Source organism: Pan troglodytes, chromosome 4 (genome assembly GCF_028858775.2).
Source record: "Pan troglodytes isolate AG18354 chromosome 4, NHGRI_mPanTro3-v2.0_pri, whole genome shotgun sequence".
Lineage (NCBI taxonomy): Eukaryota > Metazoa > Chordata > Mammalia > Primates > Hominidae > Pan > Pan troglodytes.
In genome coordinates this window covers 107,498,942-107,523,154 of record NC_072402.2, presented here as the reverse complement: position 1 = coordinate 107,523,154, position 24,213 = coordinate 107,498,942, and the positions used below count along the sequence as shown (strand labels likewise).

The following is a 24,213-nucleotide window of genomic DNA, read 5'->3' as shown; positions in this document are numbered from 1 at the left end:
TACTTACGTATTAGAATACTAATAGCCATTAAATATTTATAAAGAATTTTTTAAATACAAGAAAATGTTTGTTGCATTATTAAATACAAAAGAATATTCTGAATTATATACAAAGAATAATCAGTGAAATATAAAAATACATAAAATTCTAAAAAGAAACTGTTGTTAATAGTTACCTCCTCTAGGTTCTAGGGTTATCAGTGAATATGCTAGAAATCCTTTTAATAGCTTTGGGTGTAAACACTATTCTACAGGAAGTTACGTGTTTATTAGAAAAATTCAGAACAATAACAACATCAAAAACAAACAAATTTTTTAAAGGGCAAAGGAAGCAGGGAAATCCTTTTCAGTAATAAAGACACAGATATACGGGAAATAATGTTATTTTCAAGATATACAGGCCACTACCACTAGACGCTACACAGTAAAGTGCATCTCTAAAATGCAATTATATGAAGTTAGAAAAGTAGATAAAACTCAGGTCATAGTGGGGAGTGGGTTGTCTTTTAGTCATTACAAGGAGCTTGGAGCTTTTTGTGCAGTTGATGGAAAAGGTTTAACATGGTCAAATTTTCCTTTTTAATACCTATTTCTAGTTGCCAGGTGGAGAAAGAACTTAAGGGGTGAAGGCTCAAAGCAGGAAGACGAAGTAGATAGCTTCAAGTTGATAGCTTAGGCAGGAAAGGTGAAGACAGATAGATCCATTTTTCCACTGGAAATTTAAAAATCAGATTTCCAGGTATGATAGGGAGCATAATGACCCCAAGATGTCCATGTCCTAATTCCATGACCTATGAATGCTACCTTATATGGCAGAAAAGACTTTGCAGATGTGATTAAATTACAGCTCACGGTATGGGGAGCTCATTCGGGGCTGTCTAGGTGGGCCCAATGTATTGACAAGGGTCCTTATTAGAGGGACGATCCAACAGAGAAGAAGACTATGTGACAACAGAACCAAGTGGATGGGATATACAAGGAAGGGGCCACAGGCCAAGGAATGCAGATCATCTCTAGAAAAGGAAAAGGCGAAGAAATGATTCTCCCCTCAGAGCCGCCAGAAGGAACCAGCCCTACCAATATTTTGTTAATCCAGTGAAAATGGTCTTGAACTTCTGACCCCCAAAACTGTAAGATAATAAATTTGTGTGTATTTTTTAGTAGAATTAAGTTTGTTGGTAATTTATTATAGCAGCAACAGGAAACTAATATACCAGGTTACACTATTCCTGTTGAAAATGAGGACTAACTTCCAGTTTCATACCACCAAGGATATATAAAAGAAAATCCTGAGTCCTGGAAAACAGGATGGAGGTGGGCAAAAAGTAACAAGCAAGAAGAGCTTGGGGTCCTTGGAACTGGGACCAAGCAAAGATTAAATGAAGTGGGTCTAGCCCTTTGCCCTCTCTCCTGTATTCACAAGGGAAAAATTTTAAATGATGGTTTCTGGAAGCTACTAGCTGGTTAAGTAACAAATATGGCCTGCTCTTACAAGAAAAAAAAATTCAACGCTAAGGTACAGAACACTCTTTCAGCAATAAAAATTAGAATTTTACTTGGATATAGTAGTACATAAATGCTACCCTATCTTCCTAATATATGAAAGTTTATTTCACACCTTTCTCTATATTTAGGAGAAATCATTCTTAAAATCATGAACAAAATATTATGAGCTTATCATCCCATGGAGAGCCATTTGTCCAAGGAAAAGATTCAAAAGGAAGGTAAACAAGCATGCTGCATGTGTGATCAAATGCAAATATAAAGTTGTCCTTCACAAAACAGTATGACCACAGTACCTAAAATTGCTGTTGGCAACTAAGTGATTGCTGCACATACCTTATTCTCCTCAAATGCAAGAATTCCACAAAATATTACTAATAAACTTTTAGTTTCTAAACTAAGAATGGCAAGGAAAGTATGATATTATTAAGTAAATATTCTAGAAAGCTCTATGTTAGAAAATATTACTGGGGCAGACAGTTATGTTTGTTTATAATACTAACAGACAAAGCAGTAAGTCAAATATAAAACTGTATTAAAGGAATATTTTTGCTATATTTAAGTAAATGACTTAGCTCGTAGCAGAGTTTTTCAGATGTTATGGTAATCTTAGCAACTATGATGATAATAATACCAACAGCTAGCACTTAATTAGCCTTAAAACAGTGCTGAGCAGTTACTTTACAAGCCTATTTTACAGAAGCATAGAATGGTTCTGTATCCTACTCATGGTTATGTAGCCATTGAAATGGTACAGCCAGGATTCAAACTCAATCCGTCAGGCAGTCAGAGACAGGGAAGGTGACCTGCTGTCTCCCTTCAGTGGGTAAGGCAGTCAGCGTGCACGTGCTAGAAGCACTGATGCAGCAACTAGAGCACTCAGAATCCCATTACCCTCCCCCTGCCTCTCTGAACAGAGCCTTATCAGACTGCTCTATATTCACCCCAGCAGAGAACCTTCACTCCAAAGCCTCCCCACCTGCAGTGGCAGGAATGGGGTAAAGGAGTTTTCCTGGAGGTGAGGATTAGGCTACTTCCCCTGGTTGCTATGATGACAACACAAGCGGTTGTTTCACTACCCAGTTCTGAATTTCTGTAAGAGGTGGTAAAAAGAAAATTTGCTACATAATAGGTCTTCATTTTGGAATACTGGAGATATTTTGGAAGACAGATTATCTTATGTCCCAGTTACTGGAAACACTTGGTTATTGTCCACAGTAGTTTCTTCCTCAAAACTTCCTTTCCTGGTGTTTATCCAAATGAATGCTTTATAAATGATTAATACTTAGACAAGAAAACCAAATGTTAACTGGATGTGACCTCGGGGATTACCTATTAATACCCGCCAAATATAGAGAGCAAATGAAACTGAAGTTCCAAAAATATGAGCTGGTTAGTGACAGAGATGGGGCTAGAATCAGTCCTCTGACTCTCATGCAAGGCTCCCTTCACAACCCTGTGCTCCGGAAATTCCAGGCATCTGACAGTGAGATCTGCCTAGAGCTCAATGGCATGGAAAGAACAGAGTTGGTATCAATGTCCACAGAATTTGTAGTTGCAAATGCAATTTAAACTACAAATGAAAATGTTAACCCTCAAAAGTAGAACTACAAATTTCAGGAACTTTTCACAATGCAAAAAGCATTTCTAAGACCATAAATGTAACCGAAGCAGAATAAATATGTGGACTTACAATTTTTGTAAAGAAAAGATTGAAAAATTTTACAACTATTTCCAGTACACAACAGAAAATAGTAAAGTCAATAAAAGAATAAATATTCCAAGTATTCTAAAACTTTTGATAATAAAGCAACAAAAACAAACACAAATTGTATATAATTTGGCTGACCCCAAGAGTCTTGTCACCAATTAAGTTGCTTTCTCTGAGAGAGTTTTGCTTCAAACAAAAATACCATCTGTTTTACCTAAAACATTAAGATGTTCTATTTCCTTGTCAAATCAGAAATCACATCTGTAGCCATTTTCTGAAAAGACAGCAAAAGACATTATATTTATGGGTGACTGCATAAGGAATGATGTTCAATCAAAATGTAATTTTCATCTACTGGAAGAAAATTCATTTCTCCAATGAATATAACTCTGTAACTTTGGAAGAACACATAGTACATAAACAACCTAATTTTCACAAATAAAAAGGACCTTAAAAAGTTAACACAGTAAAATAAGACTGTTTTGTTGTTAAGGACAGAAATGGCAAAGATGTTTGTATTCACTGTCTATATCTGTGTTGACAAATGAAATCTATCCTGTGTGAGGTTTCCAGGTGAACAGAGGAGAAAACAACAAATTTTTACTAGTGCTACATCTCTTCACATTAGTAAGCCATCATATGACTGGTAAAAAATATGAAAACAATAAAACACAAACCACTTTCTACTTTCAAAGTATTTTTAGAAACAATATTGGTCCTAGGAAAGACTCCCTACTATACAACCCAATGAACCGATTAAAGATACAAAACACTAGAGAAAACATCACTCACAGTGAATGCAAACACAATGTCACAAGGGATAAAAGAACACATTTCAAAGAAAAACACACAAGCCAACCAACTACCTGTAATATTCTGAGTATATATTAAGTACCTACAACAAATCTGAAACCCAGGTATGTTTCAGTTTGAAAAGTAACGCGATTTCACATACAATTGTCTTGCCTAAAAAAAATAAAAATTTTAAAAAAAGCGCTACTCTCTGAATAAGGATGAAATAAATAAGTCCAAAGGCTCTATTTAAAATGTTTCTTTTACCACAAAGTTGTGAAGTGTTCTGAAGTCCAAGATGGGCTTGAAGCCCTCCCTGACTTTTTCAGGATCAGGATACCTTCACTAAAATCCTTTTCCTTGTTCCTCTTGTTGTGCACGCTTTATTAATCTGCATTTAGAAGGAAAAAAAATCTAGTTCAGAAGAGTGGAAGACTTTGAAATATGCCACATCACTTTAGTCTATGTTCTGAACTGCTTTGGGTTAATAATTAGCTTTATGTTACTATTTCAGAAGACATGATGGACACTGGGAGAAAAGAAGTGGAAAGTGGACAGAGAACTAAGTTTGCAAGAAACTGAAAACAATAAGCTACTGAAGGAATCTCACGTAACCATCAATTACTTCCACCCCAATAGAAATCATTTTTAAAAAATCACTCATACTCCAGATATTTAGTTTACTTTAACATTTTCACAGTACTTTATACAACTTCAAGTGTTGGTGCTACAGCAATAGCAAAACAGAATCATTCAAAATTTATATTATCTAGCAAACACACCAAAACTAACACCAGCTATTCTTTGACACCACCTCGTCTTCTTTTCAAAGTTTTTCTTCAGTTACATACAGTTATGTATTTCCAAATATCTTAACTAGAAATTATTATAATCCTTTATCCATTATACATGGTACTTTCCATGACAATTCTGCCCTCATATTTTAATATATCAAAATATCTCATCATAATTCTATATATATGAGCACCTGTTTTTCCTCCCCATCATTTGCATTTTCTGATTATGGTCCTTGATGGATGAAGATGGTATTTATAAGAAACAAGCAAAATAAGTTTAATCTCACCACACAAAACACACAATTAAAACACACTTTGCAAACTGAATTCACTGTATAATAATCTGACAATAAACTAGAACCATGCAATTAGTTAATTAAGAAAGTTTGACTTAAAATATAAACAAAATCAATTAAAACACAGACTAACCAGGCAATTTAGCAGGTGGTCTCAGAACATTAAGCTACTCTGCCTTTATTTTTCAAGAAATAAAAATAAAAAATATAACTTTAAATGCAATCTATCTGTTTAATTACTTTCACAAATAAAATCTAAAAGAATTTTGTACCTAAAAACAAAATCATAGCAGACTAAATAATAAGGGCCTGGTAAGGAGGATTCTTTTAAAGTTCATGTGAAATTGAAGAAAAGAATGATTTAAAATCCTATGCTGTTAAAGCACTAAGGCAAATCCCACACTGCATATCACTTAAAAATCAATGTGTGAGACTGGTAATAGCCTAATGACAAACACTTTTCTTCGAACTTCTAAATGACAGTAAAAATATATATTTAATTATATTGTATTAGGTAGCCTATCATAAACTTTAAACTGCCTGATGCAAGAATTGCAAAAAGCATTATTTTAGGAGATGCAAGAATAGAATGATAAATCTTTTGAAAAAATGAATTCAGATGATGAGGGAAGCTTGAAGTATAATTAGGAAGCTACAACACTCAGTAAAGTCAAGGAATGAATTCTCGCAAAGAAAAAAAAAGTCAACACCTAAATACCTACATGTTTAGAGAATGTGGTACAAAAGGGTGAAAAGCACTGCTCAGCTAGCAAAGATTTCTTAAGAGACAGACATTTTTGAACAGATTTTTGAAATGATGGGAATCAGAACAAAGAAAAGCTGAGGCACCCAAGTATGGATGATAGTAACAATCAATGCCATTTAGAAGAGTCAAAATGGTTTCTGCTATAATGCATCTTTTTAGGAAGCTTGCTAATTATTTTAAGCAATTTCATAATTCTCCCAAACCAATACTCTACAGAACTACAATCTCTAAACTGTGAAATCCAAAAAGCTCTGAAAAAATCAAAAGCTTTTTTATAACTCATTTGGTAGTAAATCTAAACAGAACTGACATGAAGCTTTATAGAATCTTTATTTTTTTATCGGAACATTCAGAAATTTCAAAGGAGACTGTGCAATAATATGCCACATATGCACAGTACTTTCCTAAAATTAGAAAGAATTCTGAACCCTCACATACATCTACCCCTGAAGATTTCAGGTAAGGCACTGAGGGTTTGTCTTATGGGCAGTCTAACAGTATAGTATAAATCACAGGTCACTTAGAAAAGAGACCTTGCCTGTGTAGGTTCTGAGCAAGAAAGAATCAAGAAGAAATGAAAGAGGCAAGAAAATATGAACACATACCAGTACAGTGCTGCCCAAGACAGAAATACAAAGTAAATCTGTCACTGAATGAATGAATGTATGAATCAAAGAATAAGGAACTATATTTTAACATAGGCCCACATAGTCCTACAAATAAACAGGAAATGTTTAAGAATAAATATTCTATTTTCTTAATATTTAAATAACCCAAATCTCAATTGTATATATATGCTCTTATTTTATGAGCTTTTCTTTATCTCTTTAAATTTTTAATTTTGCAGCATCTAATTATGTTTTGGTTTTAGAATATGTAGAAAATTTTTCAGTTTCATTGTGTTTGGTATGATTTTCCTAACTGATAAGTCTTGAGAACATGTTTTAAAGACATTTCTAACAACCATTACTGATTTATTCAGTATGGACCTGCTCCTAGAGTATTCAGAACACAACTCCAGTCCCTGAGCCGAAGTGGGCAAGGAAGAGTAGCTGACAGAAAATCTGGTAGCTGCTTTTTGATCTAGTTAATGAATCTAATTTGCAGATGCTGCTCCTTCCTACCCAACAACCATTATCTCTTTCTCCTTTATTGATAGAAAGCCAATTTTATTTAGGATGGCAACAGTCATAGCTTAAAAAACAAAATCAAAATGAACAACAAAAAAAACCTGCTTCCCCATGCTAGATGCAGACATGCGGCACAGTTCTGGACAATGACATTTAATTAGAATTCCAGTATGTGGAAATTCTGAGAAAGTTACTGAGTCCCCAGTTTATCCCAACTGCCATGACCTTCCTCCTTTGCTCATCCCTCTTTCTGGACGAAACACAGATGTAATGTATGTAGAAGCAGGAACCATCCTGAGTTCACAAGAACAAGAGCCACAGGCTAACAGTGGTAGAGCTAACAGGTAAAAGCAGCCTGGACCTCTGACGACACCATGGAACCCATCATGAGCCCTAACTACCTACCTTGAAACTTGTCCATAAGAATAATAAAAGGCTTTCTTCAGAAGCCATTGTAATAAGGTTTCTGTTGTATGCAGTTCAGTGCAATACAAAATGAAACACTATACATACAAGAAGTCATATTGGGTAACAAAGGAAAGCCAACAAGTACAAAAAACTTCACCTTTAAAGAAGAAAACAATGAATGCGAGATGATTCTAAATCAAAACTTTTCCCATAAGGGTTCATCACTATGGATAAATTATTTAATTGCCTAATGATTACATGACTTTTTTCTCATAATTTTCACTCTCTCCACCTCCAATTTTTAGTTATTAGTTTAGCAAACACCTCCTATGTACCAAGCACTTCTTCCATATTTCACTCAACCATTCACAACTTCAATTCAAACAAGTCATCTTCATTTACTCCATAAACCTTGAAAACACAGATTTCATAAAAACTTAAGTTAAAATCTCAGAATTTACCAGCCCTATGTTCTCTATTACAAAAAGAAATGCTAATTTAGGCATCTTTTAAAAATCTTTCTATATAACTTACACATGTAGAATATTTGACCAATTCATTATTACTGATAAACATTTAAGTCTTTTAAAATACTCGTTCACATGATAAACAAAGCTGAAATGCACGTCCTTGTCCAGAGTGCTCTCCACCTCCATATCTGATTATTTCTGCAGGACAGATTTCCTCTAGTGCAATTCCTAGCTCAAATGCTACTAGCAGTAGGTCATTTTCCTTAAAGATTTGCTAGGCACCATTTTGGAATGATGAACAAGACCAACCCATACCTGCAAGAGGTTTATAGCAAGTCTCTTCAGAGGACTATTATGCAGGCAGTTAGTGGGTAAACACAGTCCCATGGAGTCATATGAGAACACTACCTAGCTTCAAGGATCTCAACCAAGTTTCCAGAGGATGTAAGATGTAACATCTAAGCTGAGTTCTAAAAGACAATCAGAAATTTATCAGGCAAATGGTGTATGTGTGCATGTGCATGTCTGTGTGTGTGCACATTCGGGTGCATCTAGAGGTGAAGTCTGAGGTTTTTTTTTTTTTTTTGAGACAAGAGTCTCACTCTGTTGCCCTGGCTGGAGTGCAGTGGTGCAATCTTGACTCACTGTAACCTCCACCTCCCCGGTTCAAGCAATTCTCCTGCCTCAGTCTCCCAAGTAGCAGGGATTACAAGTGCATGCTACCACTCCCGGCTAATTTTTGTATTTTCTGTAGAGGTAGGGTTTCACCATGTTGGCCAGGCTGGTCTCAAACTCCTGACCTCAGGGGATCCACCCACCTCGGCCTCCCAAAGTGCTGGGATTATAGGCGTAAGTCACCATGCCCGGCCAAGATTGGAGATTTTGTGTTGTGATTTGGTTCTTTTGCTTTTTTTTTTTTTTTTTGAGACGGAGTTTTGCTCTTGTTGCCCAGGCTGGAGTGCCATGGTGCAACCTCGGCTCACCACAACCTCCACCTCATGGGTTCAAGTGATTCTCCTGCTTCAGCCTCCCAAGTAGCTGGGATTCCAGGCATGCGCCACCATGCCCAGCTAATTTTGTATTTTTAATAGAGATGGGGTTTCTCCATATTGGTCAGGCTGGTCTCAAACTCCTGACCTCAGGTGATCTGCCCACCTTGGCCTCCCAAAGTGCTGGGATTACAGGCATGAGCCACCGCGCCTGGCCTGCTTTTTTGTTTTTTTTAACCCCCCAGGTAGTAAAGATGTAGAGGTAATATAACAAAAAATGGAGTGTCCAAGAATTGATAGTTCTCTGAATTGTTGTGTTCTGAATAGAGTCATTGTGGGGCTGGAGCACATAGTGCAGACTGAGCTGATGCAAGAGATGAAGCGAGAGACAAAAATGCAGGCACACAAGCCACGTTAAAGAGTCCAGAGTTTATCCTTAGGGTAATAGAAAAAAGAAGGGTTTTGAGCTAAGTTACATCATTGCTAATATTAGTTAAGTGCCTGCTAAGCGCTAGGTCCCATACTATGAAGTTCATACACATAACCATATTTAACCCCGCCAACAAATGTGTGAGGCAGGGACATCTGTCACAGGGTTATTACCATCACCCAGTGGAGGGACAGTAGCAGTCTGAAGCAGGGTAGTAGCATGGAAGATGAACAGGACAAATTTGAGACACATTTAAAAAACAGAATGAGGCTGGGTGCGATGGCTCACACCTGTAATCCCAGCACTTTTGGAGGCTGAGGTGGGCGGATCATGAGGTCAGGAGATAGAGACCATCCTGACTAACACGGTGAAACCCCGTCTCTACTAAAAATACAACAACAACAAAAGAAATTGGCCCAGTGTGGTGGCGGGTGCCTGTAGTCCCAGCTACTCAGGAGGCTGAGGCAGGAGAATGGTGTGAACCTGGGAGGCGGAGCTTGCAGTAAGCCGAGATTGTGCCACTGCACTCCAGCCTGGGCGACAGAGCGATACTCCATCTCAAAAACAAAACAAAACAAAACAAACAAACAAAACACAGAATGAAAAGGTCTAGCATGTGTTTGGATACGAGTTGAAAGTAAAAAAGACAAGATGATCAGGGTAGCCCCATAATTTATTGTCCAAACTAATTTTGAGAGTGAAAGAGGCTAATAGTGAAAAAACTGTCATATCTGGTCACTCTAAAATTGAAAGAGCTTGGGACCACAGAACAGGTTCAAGCAGGGAAGAGGAGTTCCGTTTTAAACACGGTGAAATGGAGCTGCTAATGGGCCATCCCAAGAGAGCTATCCACTTGGCCGGTGGGTCTAGAACTTAGGAGACTTTTCTCAGCAGAGACAGATGTTTGAGGAGTTAACAGTACACTGATAGTAAGTGAAGGCAATGGAATAGGAAATATCACTCTCACCAGAAGTTGGTATTTTTTAAATCTTCTTGAAGAAAAACTATTATTTAGGATCTCCTATATGCTCCTGCCTCTCCACCTATTTCAGGCATTAATATAACCTGAAGCTGCAGATCCATGGTGCTGTTAAATTCTATCAAAACTAAATGGACACTTCTACCTTTAGTTTGACAATAAAATTGACAATAATGATTTAGATTTCACTATGTCTAATTGTTTCCAATGCCTTTTTAATTCTTCATTTTTAATTGTTAATTTTAATTCATCTATCAGTCAGCTGAACTGACCTCATCAAGAAATTTTTTAAATTTCTTTTTAAAAATATGGGAAGTGTGCCTGTGGTATAAGTGTTTTCATATCTGAAAATGTCTCTCTACTACCTTCACATATGAAAGATAACTTTGAGTATAAAATGATTTCAAAACTTCATAGTCTTCCTGTCTAAGTCAGTCTAGCGTTTGTTCTATATTATACAATATAGTCTTTCTGCCTGGGCACTTTTTTAATATGTCCTTTTTCCTTTTAATTGAACTAAGTTACCATGGTGTACTCGGGGTGGCTCTTTTTTCATTTTTATTACCCAGCACTTATCCCTCTTCATCTATAAAGGGAGGCCTTTTCAGCTCAGAAAACTTTTCATCAATTATATCTTTGATCATTGCCTCTGCTGTATTTTTTCCTAAAGTTTTTTAATTCTTTTGTTGGAATCTTGTCCTCCATACCGATCATCATCTTCCTTCTCATTGTTGGCATTTGTCTTCCTTTTGTCTACATTCTTAAAAAAGTATCTCATGGACTTTTTTTTCACATCCATACCCTCTTTCGGTGTCAGCTTTACTCTTCAGCATCACTAGTGAAGATGGTCTGTTACTGCCACTCCAACAATCTCTCCTTATCTCACTCCTCTCCTCTTCCAAATATTTTCATTTTCATTTTTTGTCATCTTTTTGTTTCAGTGTTTCACCTTGTTTCATATTTCTCAGAGATTATAACTCAAAACTTTTTGAGAGTTCCAGGTCCTCTTTTTTAAAAAAATTTTCATCTGGTCTCTGTAATAAATCATTTTAATAAGTAAGCTACACTTCTGAGTCTTCATGCTGCACCCTATTTTTTAATCAGTCTGTAGAGCTTTTTCACAGCTCTCCTATGACAACCTTTCAATCACTTATCCTCAAAGAAGTAGACATTTACCTAGACTCTGTGTTTGCTAAAACTACCCTTGGTCCTTTTTATTTTGATATTAGCTGAAGTCCTTCTCTAACGTAGTTAGTTTATTTGACAAATATTTGTTGAACACCTACTGTGTGCCAGGTATTTGCCAGGGGATGCAAAAGCAAACAAGCTCTCTACCCTCATGGAGCTGCTAGTCTACCAAGGGAGACACACAATAAGGAATAAATGACATGGCCAGTTTGTTAATAATGTCATGAAGGATGTAAAGAGGATTCAGTGATGGAGAAAAAGAGTGGGTGAATAATAGGCTCGCATGCATGGATCCAGCCTGATCGCAAGTTTCCAAAAGGTTAATATCCAAGGTGGCTGTGCCTGATTGGTATTCAGTCTTCTATACCAGCTCTGATTCTGAACAAAGGGAAGGCTTCTTTCTTCAACAAAGAACATCACAGTATTCTTCTGACCCATGCCACCACCAACAGCAATTTCCTTGAGCGGACTTTCCTAGCTCAATGATCTATCGTAAGTTCCCTTGTTCCTGCCTACTTTATTTCTGGCAGATTTAGTCTCCAAATTGATTGCAAAATATGGACACAGTGGAAGCCCTTTCATCAATGTGATCAAGGCTGGCAATAGATCTATTAACAGAAAGAGTTAAAGTTGAGCTGAAAATAAAAGTTAAAGTAGAAGATCATTATGATACGTATGTGTTATTCTTAATATTTTACTTTACCATGAAATATATACATGTATCATATTCAAAATATGCAAATCCTTTGACTATGGAACCAGCAATTGGAGTTGTCATATTTTCTGCATAACCAAACATGTGATAATCTTCTGTGGTTCCAAGCTTAGGTTTCTCTAAAGTATAGCAAGAACTTAAACTCAAAAATGTTAAGAAAATCTGAGTGCAGCCGGCTTCTATATTTTTATGATTTCTTCCCAAATCTTTTGCAGTCATCTCGCCAATATTTATCAGTGACTCACCTTTGCTGAATATTTCCAAAGTCCTCAACTTCATAAAAAAGGGTTTTTACGTAATTCAACAGCGTAATAAAATGGTTTATGAGAAAAAAATAACAACAACTTGCTTAGGAATAAATAACTGATTCATGATAATCACACAACTGAAAGACTGGAGGGAGGGAAGTACATTGGCCTGCTAGCTAACAGCCTGTTAGCTACAAGGCCACATTACCATGGGCACTGAAAAGGAATGAAGAGTGTCAGTTGATCTACTTGGCCAATTAAATGAAGATTGGTCAACAGAGACCTTAGGCAGGGAGGAAGAAGAGAAAAAAAAGAAAAGCTACCTAACTTCCTAATAGCCTCAAAAGTAGCACTCTTCCAATAGAAAAATATTTGTTCACTTTTCTAGTTGATATAATACCAGAATTTCAAAGCCTTGGGGGTAGACATTATGAAAAGGAAAAGGAATCATTCTCCATACTTGCTTTAAAAGACATGCAGGTTGCTTTTATTTCTAACTGCTTATCATTAATCAGCAAGTAATTGCATTTTTCAGACCAGTTCTATCAGCTTTGTAGTTTGTGGACATCTTAGATTGTGATAATACACTGACTGTCAAGCCAAGGTTTTGGTATTCCTACAACTGTTCATCATCTTCTACATTTTCATATGAGCTTTAATGGGAAACTAAGAGTCAGTTTCATGGTCTCTAGTCAGCCATCACGTAAACTGGAAGTGTCAACTATTTTTTTAATATAATAGATGTTATTTAATTTCAGTCAATGTGAGGTTGAAACAGTATGTCAGGAATTAATACTCATCATTCCTGATGTCATAAAATAAATAGAAATGCTAAGGGTGGGAGGGACTGGAACAAAGGTGGAGCCTTTTCTCCTCATTTCCTCCCCAAGAGACCTTTATATTTTCTTGAAAAATTAGGCAAAATGTAATCCTGTGATGACTGAATTGGAATGGCAAACACCAAATAAGATTATTTTGTATTGCTACCAAGCCATGACTGCTCCAACACTAGCACCAACCACTAGTCAATGCAAATAATTTTTAACATAAAATTAACTAACGTAGCATCTTGCAGGTACCTTGAATTCCTTAAGAAACTTTTGGTTATTTACATAATATAACATATTCCATTCAGTCTTTTGGATAAAGCATCCTTTCTGAAAACACTCCAGTAGACTATAGACAAGATGAAAAGTGCTTCTGGATAATCAGGGAACTAGCCAACCTATACCTTGAAAAAAATCAGAGTTAACACATAACAGAGACAGAACATAGGTGAAAACATACAAATACCTTTTACAAGCAATATATGTTTAAACAGAAAAGCATCCTAGAGGACAGTTTATAAACTCATCCTTCAAATCCAATAAAATTCATAAATACACTGTACTATTAATGCCTAGATACAACTAAACTAGACTGGAATACAGAATAGCTTAGTTTTTATGTGTTTAAGAGTCTCTACGACCATCAGTTACTAATTCCCTCATTAAAAGAAAAGTTCAAAACAGCTTTATTTAAAAGGTAAAAATATCTCAGCTTTTCTCAAAATAACAGAAGCTGGAGAGGGTCCAGGATGTCAAATCCTGTATTCTATTATTGCCTTGAATTCTTTAGGATAATTAAAAAATATAGCCAACCAGTTTCAAGAAAGAAAACCTTTAATCTTACTGACTTTTTACACTCATTTTTCTGTTAACTAATGGAAAGTCATTTCTATATACTAGTTTTCTAGTACATGTCAAGGTTTAAGCTTAAACCATCATAATCCATGAGCTATTAAGGACAGTTCCTGGACTAATTATCGCAGCTAACACTTCCATCTTCTCCACAGTTGAGCACAAAGTGCGCTCCCTCTGTACACTGACAGCTCTTTCACCAGACTCACTTCTCAGACTAGAGCCGCCTTGGTTCAAGTCATGGAATCTCACTTCCGCCGTTAAGCTCCAAATGCCTCTATCAAATAATGCTGCCACAATCTGAGTGGTCAGAATTCTATTTTCCTAGAAATTCCATTTCCAAACAATAAAAATAAGGTTGCGAGCTTGGCTTCTTCATTTAAAACTTATGTGTAAACAACTGGTAGAGATATTAGATATTTTCTAAGACACATTCTTACTTGGTATAAAAATATATTGATAACATAAGAAAAGAAAAAAGCTAGCCTTGAATCCCATTAAACTAATAGATAATTAGTGCCAGAAGAATTGTTTACAATAACCATATTAAAAATACAAAATGTAGAATCAGGCTATGTTGATCATAACAATAAGTCTTACATATAAAAACCAATCTGATAAAGCCAATTCATTCAGCTATTTGGAACTATCTTTTATATCCATCCATTCTGAACAGCCACCCAATATCCAATCTTAACGAAGTTAACTCTGTAAGAATGCAATGATGCTGAGATGCAATCTGAAATTTTTCAGTTCTCATGGTATAAAACTAAAATCTTAAATGGACAGTTATACAAATTCCAAGGTTTATTGAATTATGGTTTATCTTTATTTGTAATGGTCTTAAAGTTTACTTAGAAGCACTCTGGCACCCAACCTCCAAATATGAGACCAAAGAACTACCTGAGGAGAATATATACCAGGATACCACATTTTCACATAGAATGTGAACCATGTTCTTCTATGCATATCTGGTGTCTGAAGCTTAATATTCTCTTCAGTCAATATTTAAATGTATTTCAATGAATCTGTAATTATTCTTGCTATGTTGCATATAATACCACAGGCATGATGCTAGAAATAATCAAAGAAATAATTCCTACTCTCAAGGAGTTTACAATCTACTGTGATTAACTTTAAATAATTATACTGGAAGAAACAAGCCAGCATTAACTGCCAGCCATATGAGTGACCCATTTTGGCCTGATCCAGGTAGAAATTTGGGGCTAATAGCATAATGGGATGAGACTTTGGACATCCTAGGAGGTGGGTGAGGTTACTCCTTACATGAAAGGTATGTGAACTGAGGTAGCCTATAAGTGAACTGTGATAGCTAGTCTCCGAAGATGACTACCATCATTCCCACTGCTTCCTATACATGCTCCTCACATCAGGAAATGGAGAGTAATTCCCTCCCCTTGAATCTTGGCTAACCTTAATGACTTCCTTGACCAATAGAATGTAATGAAAATGGCCTTCTAGGACTTCCAAAGCTAGGTCTTAAGAAGTCTTGCTGTTTCTACCCAGAAAACTCACTTTTGAGACTTTCAATCTTAAAACACTCCCCCTTGGAACCAGCCACTATGGTTAGAGAAGCCCAAGTCATATGGAGAGGCCATGTGTAAGTACTGGCAGCTAACAGCTCCAACTGAACCCTCAGCCAACAGGGAGCACTAACTTTCAGCAATGTAAATGAGCCCTCCTGCACACTGAGCCCAGTCAAATCTTTGGGGAACTCCAGTCCCAATCTCCAATTGCCTGCAACGGTATGAGAGACCCCAAGCAAGAACTGACCAGCAGTTCTACAAAAACGTAGGAAATATAATAAATTGTATTTAAGACATTAAGTTTTAGATTAGTTTGTTAGGCAATAGTCTACTAAAACATTTGACCATCAGGTCAGACTTTCCTCAATAGGTAAGAAGTACCTAGAGAATGTTCAATTTAGAAGTGACTTTCTCAGAGCTCTGTTTTTGGCTAGATTCCTCTGATAACTTCATGTAATAAATAAGGGGCATAGGAAATTGAAGACAAAAGGGTAAGAAGCTGTTGAAGTAATTCAAGCACGAAGTATGGCTTAGAACCAAAAAGTAACAGGAAAAGAGAAGATGCATTTCACAGATGAGAAAAAAAAGACTCTCCAAGTGATGAAATTTAAGGAATAATAAAAGGTAGAGGTCAAAGTAGGTTCTGGGATTTCAGAACCTAGATAACTAAAAAGATAACAATACTTTTAATCAAGACTGGCATCCAAAAGGAAAGCATGTATGGAGAAAATCAGAGGAACTTAAATTATTGGTGCTGGGAGGTCATCCAGGGAGAACCATTAAACAAGCCAATGGCAATGGGTTATGGGAGGGCTTTTCTTTTTATATCTTAGTTGATATTCTGAAGTATCTGTTTTCTACACAAAAACTATGAATCCACACATGATATAGCTCACATAACTGTGTGAACTAAATTAGGCATATCAACATGTACTAATGTCACTTTAAACAGATCTTGGACTACTTTTTAAATACTTACAAAGTTATGTTAGGTTTATTGCTATAACTAATATTGCCAACAGCATGATCAAATTTACGTGTATTATTTATATTCTATGGGTTTAAGTTAGTATTTCTCAATCTTTTTTACATTATCACCTCCCTAAGGACTCTTTTTAGACATTTACTAATCACCCACATACAATTTTAATGCCACACACAAACTGTTTACCTGTTATGTACTATATCTGTGCTTTATATATTAAAAAGAGTAAGATTTTCTTCAAATCCCCAAAAACCAATTTTCACTCTCTTGGAAAAAATATCTCCCCCATCGAGAATGCATGGTTTATTTAGAGAGATAATTTGTTACTCAAACAGGAACTGTGTCTATAACTAAAAAAAAGCCAACCCTTACAACATTAAAGAAGACTCATGAAGAATATGCCAAAGACTCACAGCCACACCTCTAAGGCTTCCAATTTAAAAACTGAAAAGGGCAATTATTTTACTTTCAGTACCTGCTAAATAAAACAATCAAATTCTTCCATTTTAAAGGCCACTATCATTCCTTCATTGTTCATCTATTTTTACTGAGAGATCAGTAACTAAAATAATTTGCAGCTAACAAGTAAAATATAGATTTTAAAACCTAAAATCTAAGAAGCCCTAACCTATAAAATGGATAATAAGCATAAAAACAAATAAGAATCTGCCAATCAGAAGTATTCCTAATTTACCAACCTACAGAAATAGGAAGTCAATATTTGATAAAAAAGAACTGTAAAGAAGTAATAGGAAGATAAACACTATACTATTTAAATAAAAACTATTTAAAAAGAAATATCAAAAAGCAATCATTTTACTAATAGCCCCCGAAATTCCATTTATGTTTACCTGTAGTTAAAACTCCTCAATATGAAAGCTTAAAAATATTTTTCTCTTTCATTAATATACTATATTTCCTAACTTTCTTCTTCTGGCATTAGAAAGGCAAAATTATCAATTATTGTTTGCTAAGGCAAAGACAGTGAAGGAAGGAGATAAACTAAAGGGAACATCTTTTCTTCTGACCTATTATGGTTCCAGCCCTGCCTCACCGCACCCAGCATAAGAGCACCCAGGGATGGGGCACAAATCACTTATATCAGCATATATTATTCTTATAACCAGCAAAAACAAAGATCTTCCGCCACCAAAATATAAAAAGAAAGAAAAGTTAATATATGAGAGAACAATGCCTAAAGCCAAATAGATTTACTAATGCCAGAGTTTACTAGGAACACAATATTTAAGGACCAGGCATATAACCCCAAATGCATCAAAACATAACTTATTTTAAGACAAAGAAAACATTTTGTAATTTCATAAGAAATATTTCTTTCAGTGTCATTATCCTTTCATCCTAACTATGACCTGGCAATCTGAAAGCTCCTAAGGCTTCTGCCGTGTTACAGAGAACATTAGTATTACTAAAATAAAAAAACTTATTATCTCGTTCTAAGGAATAAGCTGTATACACCTTATGTCTCTACTTACTAAAGAAATTTAGACAACTAAGACTTTAGTCTATGCTTAACAAAAAGTCTCAACTTTACTAGCAACTATAAATTCTTTTTACATTCATTCCATTTATTTTTAAATAATTTTAATAAAATATATTTAGTTGAAATAATGAATTACTCTTTGAAATTATTGTTTTATCCTATAATTGGCAAGAGGGGGTACTAAATATCTTGATTCTGACAGTTAAAGGTTATATTACAAAAAATAACCACTGTGTGCCTGGGTCAACTGGGAAATGACCAACAAATATTTGGTTATTAAAGACAGATACCTTGCTGTTTAAAGAAATACCAATAAAACATAATGCATTTCTTTATAATTATTAGGTAGCCACCAATTAAATGCCCTGGTTTAAGGTCACTGAACACCCTTCCCATTTACTTTAGCATAAATCAATAGTGCTAAAACAAGGCTGTTTCACCAGCAAAATGACAGTTATCTAATAAACAATTTACAGTAGAAACCTTGATCTTCCAATAATAATAAAGTTTCTTCTTTCATATAAAAATAGGATCAGGGATTAATGAAAACAAGGTAGTTAAATGAAAGGTTAATCAAGAAAGGATATAATCTGAAATTAATTTTAGAGATAAGAAAATGTTTTATAAGCTATATATTTATCATGCTGTACCTTATATCTGTGAGAAATATTGTTATAATAATTTATTCAGCAGTCAATGTACTAAGCACTGTGTTAGCTATTGGCACTGAGCATAACACAGTCATGAAAGAAAATCCATTTTTTAGGAGTTTTTTAATTAATAAATTGATTGCCTCAAAATATATGCTAACTAAAAACCAGAACCATAAAACCAAAAAATATTAAGCCAGAAAGTGGTAAACATTTGTAAGAAATTATGAATTTACCTTGGCTCCGCACTCAGCCTTATTATATTTTTTTGTGGCAGAGAATCTTGTGATTTTTGTTTCAAATCCTATAAAAATGAACAGTAATTTTTTAATTTTACTTAACACTCCATGGACTCATCCTGAAACCAGAAGACCATTCAAATTCAAGTTTAGCAGGAACAGATTAAGGACTTATAAAAAGTTAAATATCAAGGGGTTTCTAATTAAAGCCAAGCAAAACAACTAATTATAATGCCCCAGTTGCCTTACTAACATCTTAATAGTATTCTAAAACCCTATATATTTCACATACTTTGAAATATTTATAGAAAAGATGAACATACAGGTAATTTATATTAAGTGATAAAAATTCTTTCAAATAATGCACAAAAAATTATATTTCAATGTCTTTTTTCATTAAGCTTCTCATCCTCTTTGCTAATGCAAGAACAATGGAATTACACATTTTTATGATGACCATAGATGAAATCACTAACCATCTCCAGGAAGGTATCAGAAGAGTAAGAGTCGTATGTGAGTTTGTCCTTCAAAATAAGAAGAAATGCAGAATTTCCAATTATCTTCTCCAAAACCATTAATGAATGAAAAAGTCTGTAAATCAAAAATTTTATTAGTCTGAGAAACAATTTAAAAATCTGCATACAATATTTTCAGTTTCATTACTAATAGCCAAACCACCAGTATCTTCATCTTGTATTCAAAGTGAAACCTATAATGAATCTATGACAAACCTGCTCTTTTTTCCCCTAGAACTAAGTACATCAGAAGATATAACTGACAAGAATCCATTTAAAACCGAAAGCTTTCTGGACACACCTGAAACACATAAACATAATCAACCTATGTATACTTTCTATGAATATCGCACCAAATAATAATATCCAGTAGGATCACCCCAATAACTTTGAAGCATTCTATCAAAAAAACAATGATTTGCTACTTTAGAAAAAGCTCTAACAAGGGTTTTAACAATGAATAAAAACATGAGATAATTCAGCTCACAAGAAAATTCAATTAGTATACAAGTCATACCCCAAGAATTAAAATAGATGTTTTGTTTAATTTAGTTTCATGTTCTTGTTCAAGAGAACCAGAACAAGAGTTTTTGACAGATGTGAATAATGAAATTGTCTTTATCTCTGTTAAATTTTTTGGTCACTGAAATTACTAACTATATTCAAATTGTATTTTTATGTCTAAGGAATCAAAAGTCTACTGATTCCAGACCAATTCTGAAATACATCCGCTACTGCTGAAGCACTACTCATGGAAAAAGAACTTGCTTGAAGATTTTTTTTTTTTTCCTAATTCAGTTATGTTTCTTGAAGGCTCTACAGACCAGGCATCCATAGGCAAATTCATATTGGAGAAGTACGTAGAAACTCCTCGCTAATCACGTTTTCAATTATATTATTTTTTCCAATACAGAAAGCAACTTTGGATCTATGCCTTAAAGACATTTTTGTTGTCATGCAACAACAACAACAAAACCTATAAAAGAAGTTAACTTCTTTTTTGCAGAGCATTAATATTTCCTTCAGAGATGTAAGTGATCATGATCAATGTTAATTAAATACATTTACATGGCAAATCTATAATTTTAATGCTAAAATCTTATGGATTTGAGTTCATGCCATAATCTAACTAAACTTCCCAATATATTCAAATGTTTTCCTAGACAGCATTAAGTGTTTTCACCATACTAAAACACTATACGAATATGGTTCAGTTATGACAGCAAGACCCTCAATCTAAGTTCCTTTCTATTGTCTACAGGGCTATCTTTATTAGGCAGCCTGAATCTGCAGAGTGAAAGTCATGTTCTCCACCACCTAAAACCAGATGTATTAAAGAGTCCTAATTAAACTGAGTGAAAGCCAGGATCAGTGTCTGCATCCTAAAGGCACACATGCAGCCTTCTCATAAGATGAGTACTAAAGACTACAGTATATCACTCCCCAAATGTTTTCTCAGGATGTATAGAGCTGCTTTGTTTAAAACAAAACAAAATGAAACACAGTACATTTGGGAAACATTGGGTAAAACAAAATTCTAAACGTTTCAACATTTCATTAATACAGGATTTTTTTCAGGGCCTCTAATTTCCAAACATGCACTTATCCTATTAATACGGAATACGGTTCGGGAAAAATCACTTGGGAATCACAGTTTCTTAGTTTGCTGTTATGGTTGTTGTATTAAGGAGATGTTAGCATGTCTGCCACTATATAGTTTGTCTACATTTTAGGACCCTCACGCTCACCCTGTGTTCCGTTTTCTCCCACCTACCTTAATTACAGTTAGGAATAATTAGCGGAATTCTAAAACATTTCTCTAAATGACCTCATTACCATTTCTTCTTCCCTTCTACATAAGCCACATTATCTATTAATACTTTTAAGCTGACTATTACAAACATTGTCCCAATCTAATTCATTTTTTTCATGCCATGATTAGAATTAATCTCCAAATATGCCATGATGTATTCTTGCTTTCCAGTTTATAACTATATACACATTCGATCTATTGTTGACAGCATGCTCTCAGATTCCCCCTACTATGGCAGAGGAGAAAGAAGGGCCTGAATGCCTGATGACACTGCAGAGCTGCCATACCAGAACCAGTTGTCTACAGATTTTTTTCATATGACATAAAAATAAGCAGGACAGGATTTATTCTGTTTCTGGTTGCTATTACTCGCAGCCAAATGCACCCCTAATTCATAAACTTGTTCACAGCGATATTTCTGCCAAATTTGAATGAATAGTAGTCATCAGTCCAAGTTCAAGAGAACACCCAATACTAACTACCTCTTTGTTAATAATTCTCTAACTTGTGTTTTGAAATTTCATCCTTAAAATGTCTGTGCTAATGACCTGGTAATCGTTTATGACTTTTCAATGAAGTGTGAAGTACTTACATAGAAAATTTACAAATGCCAAGTACAGTTTGAGACTTACTACCTTTTTTTCTCTAACACGCAATTCTACACGGGGAAGTTTTTATAAGCTAAAAGCAACACAAAACATATGGAGGAACCAATGATAGCTCTTCCAGACAGGTCAAGATACAAAAAATCTTCTGTAGCCAAAGCTCAATGACCTATAAGCAAATCTCTTTCGATATGACAGCCAGAGACAGCAAGTGGGCGGTGTAGGAAAATGACTTTTCTATGTCCTCTTAGGAGCTCTACCCTGGTCTGATTCTAAGCAGTCTCACTTTTAAACTCTCAACAAACCAAGCAGGCCAGGAGCAGGTAAGAAGGAAAAATGGAGGATCTGACCTTACTTTCAAAAATGGTTTCTGTGGGAGAAATACCATCTTTATCATCTAATGAGGGTTTTCTACTTTAACCCCAGATCAACCTCGACAGGTGGGTGTCAAATATATTTGCCATTAAAAAATGGAGAAGATATTCAAGATACTACTTTGAATGCATTTTTTAAGGACTGAAATCAACTAATGAAAACCCAAGAATATCTTTTTCCCCCAATATCTAGAAAGCCAGTCAAAATATTGTAACTAAAAATTTAATTAACATTTACTACAATTAGTAATATAAGTCGTGAGTCAATTTTTTAACATTGATTTTATGTGTTGTATACGCTTTTCTCATCAAGGAGTAGTAATAAGGATATTCACTTTTAAAATCTATTCTTTAAGAAAATCACAGTATATTTTAAATGACTTTAAAATGTTATCAAAGCACAACACTGCTGATAAACAGTATCAGGAAGAACAGTCTAAACTACAGTAAATAAAATAGTCAAAACTCCTTCCCCAATCTAGGAATGCCCCCTGCACTGATCCTAATGAATGAATGGTCATCCAAAGGCTGGCATGAGGATAGAGAACTCCCTACTACAAAAGGTAAGATTTCTTCCCCATTATTAGGAAACTCTGTTTGCCAAGTCCTCTGTTATCTCAGACCATGCCTATACTCATTGTTTCAAAGTCTTTAATATAGAAATAACTTAGCTTCTACTCCCTTGCCCATCTGACAGCCCTTCAATGAGTTAAAGAGGGCTTTGATACCAACACCCAGGTCATCCTTTCTCATTCCCAATGGCTTATATCATCCACATATGATAAGGTTTATAGGTCTTTTTCCTTCCTGGCTATGCTTCTCAGCTTATTATGTCAATATGCCTCTTAAAAAAAAAAAAAGAAGTATACAAGAACAATTGGATATGAAATAGGATGAGATTAAACTGACATACAATGAAGTAGGAATCTTTATCTCTCTACATTATAACTATGTTTTTTATTTGATGCCAAGTCCTTGGTCAAGAAGATAACTCCAGTCTCCACACTGTTATTTAGAAGAAAATAAGATCAGCTTTAAACAGTAGTAATAATATTTTACTACCCTATTTGCAGAAATGCATTGCAATAAAAAGTTGGTGCAGCTGGGACTCTGTCAACAGATTTCTTAATATTTGAATATCAGTGCTGTTTTGATACAGTAATACTTATGAGGGATATCATTGTTAATGTGGTTTGATATACACTAACAACTTCACCAAAAGATATAATCTTATTACCCATAATTTTAATGATTTTTTTAAAGATGATTTTTCTATAATTAGATTACCTGGTACCATAATCCACAACCACCCAGTCTTTTGCAGTTCCTGTGATAGCATCATGATGTTGAAACAGTCCCAAATTCCTTCTGGCTTCTGTCAGTGCCGTGTAAAGTGATGATGAGAGAAATTTATTTATCTTGTATTTGTGAGCTTGTCTCAGGGCGAAATAGTAAAGAATTTCAGCAGCCCTAATTGCATAAAAGTCATATTTTTATTTTAAAACAAACACTTTAGCTTATAATCTAAAACATGTGACATTGATACTTTCCAAATTTTTTAATCCATAATTACAGTACAAGCAATTTATGAAAAAGATATTGGTAATAATAGCTCATATAAAACAACCAATGTATCCCGTATAACACATTTACGTTCTCAATCATCAAAGAATACCATGTCTACACTGGTATCAGGAGTCCTTGTTCTAGATGATCCTGAAAAAGAAGCCAGAACCTGTTGGCAGCAAGACAGGCTTATTTATGAATAGCACAGTGAAAAAAATCTGAAAAATTGGATAAATTTCTCTGTCCTTTCTTCTCTCCAAGAGCAACACACACATAGACCATGAACATCACCAGAATATCATTTACTCTCACATATA

The 24,213-nt window shown here is 35.0% G+C and overlaps 1 protein-coding gene across 7 annotated transcripts in view; it reads right to left on the bottom strand.

The window, feature by feature from the left end:
* The window catches only part of MAN2A1 (mannosidase alpha class 2A member 1), a 190,445-nt gene that overhangs the window by 67,981 nt on the left and 98,251 nt on the right, over positions 1-24,213 (bottom strand). For 6 of the 7 annotated variants that reach the window (XR_010156965.1, XM_063810525.1, XM_063810528.1 and 3 more), the window contains 3 exons: positions 23,618-23,800; positions 19,500-19,614; positions 19,021-19,088 (listed from right to left, as the gene is read on the bottom strand). Coding sequence is in view for 6 of the 7 variants with exons in the window: in XM_063810525.1 (XP_063666595.1) it covers positions 19,021-19,088; positions 19,500-19,614; positions 23,618-23,800 (366 nt within the window). In the remaining variant the exon portion in view is untranslated. The remainder of the gene's footprint in view (positions 1-19,020; positions 19,089-19,499; positions 19,615-23,617; positions 23,801-24,213) is intronic. The other variant, XM_016953602.4, reaches the window with a different exon arrangement.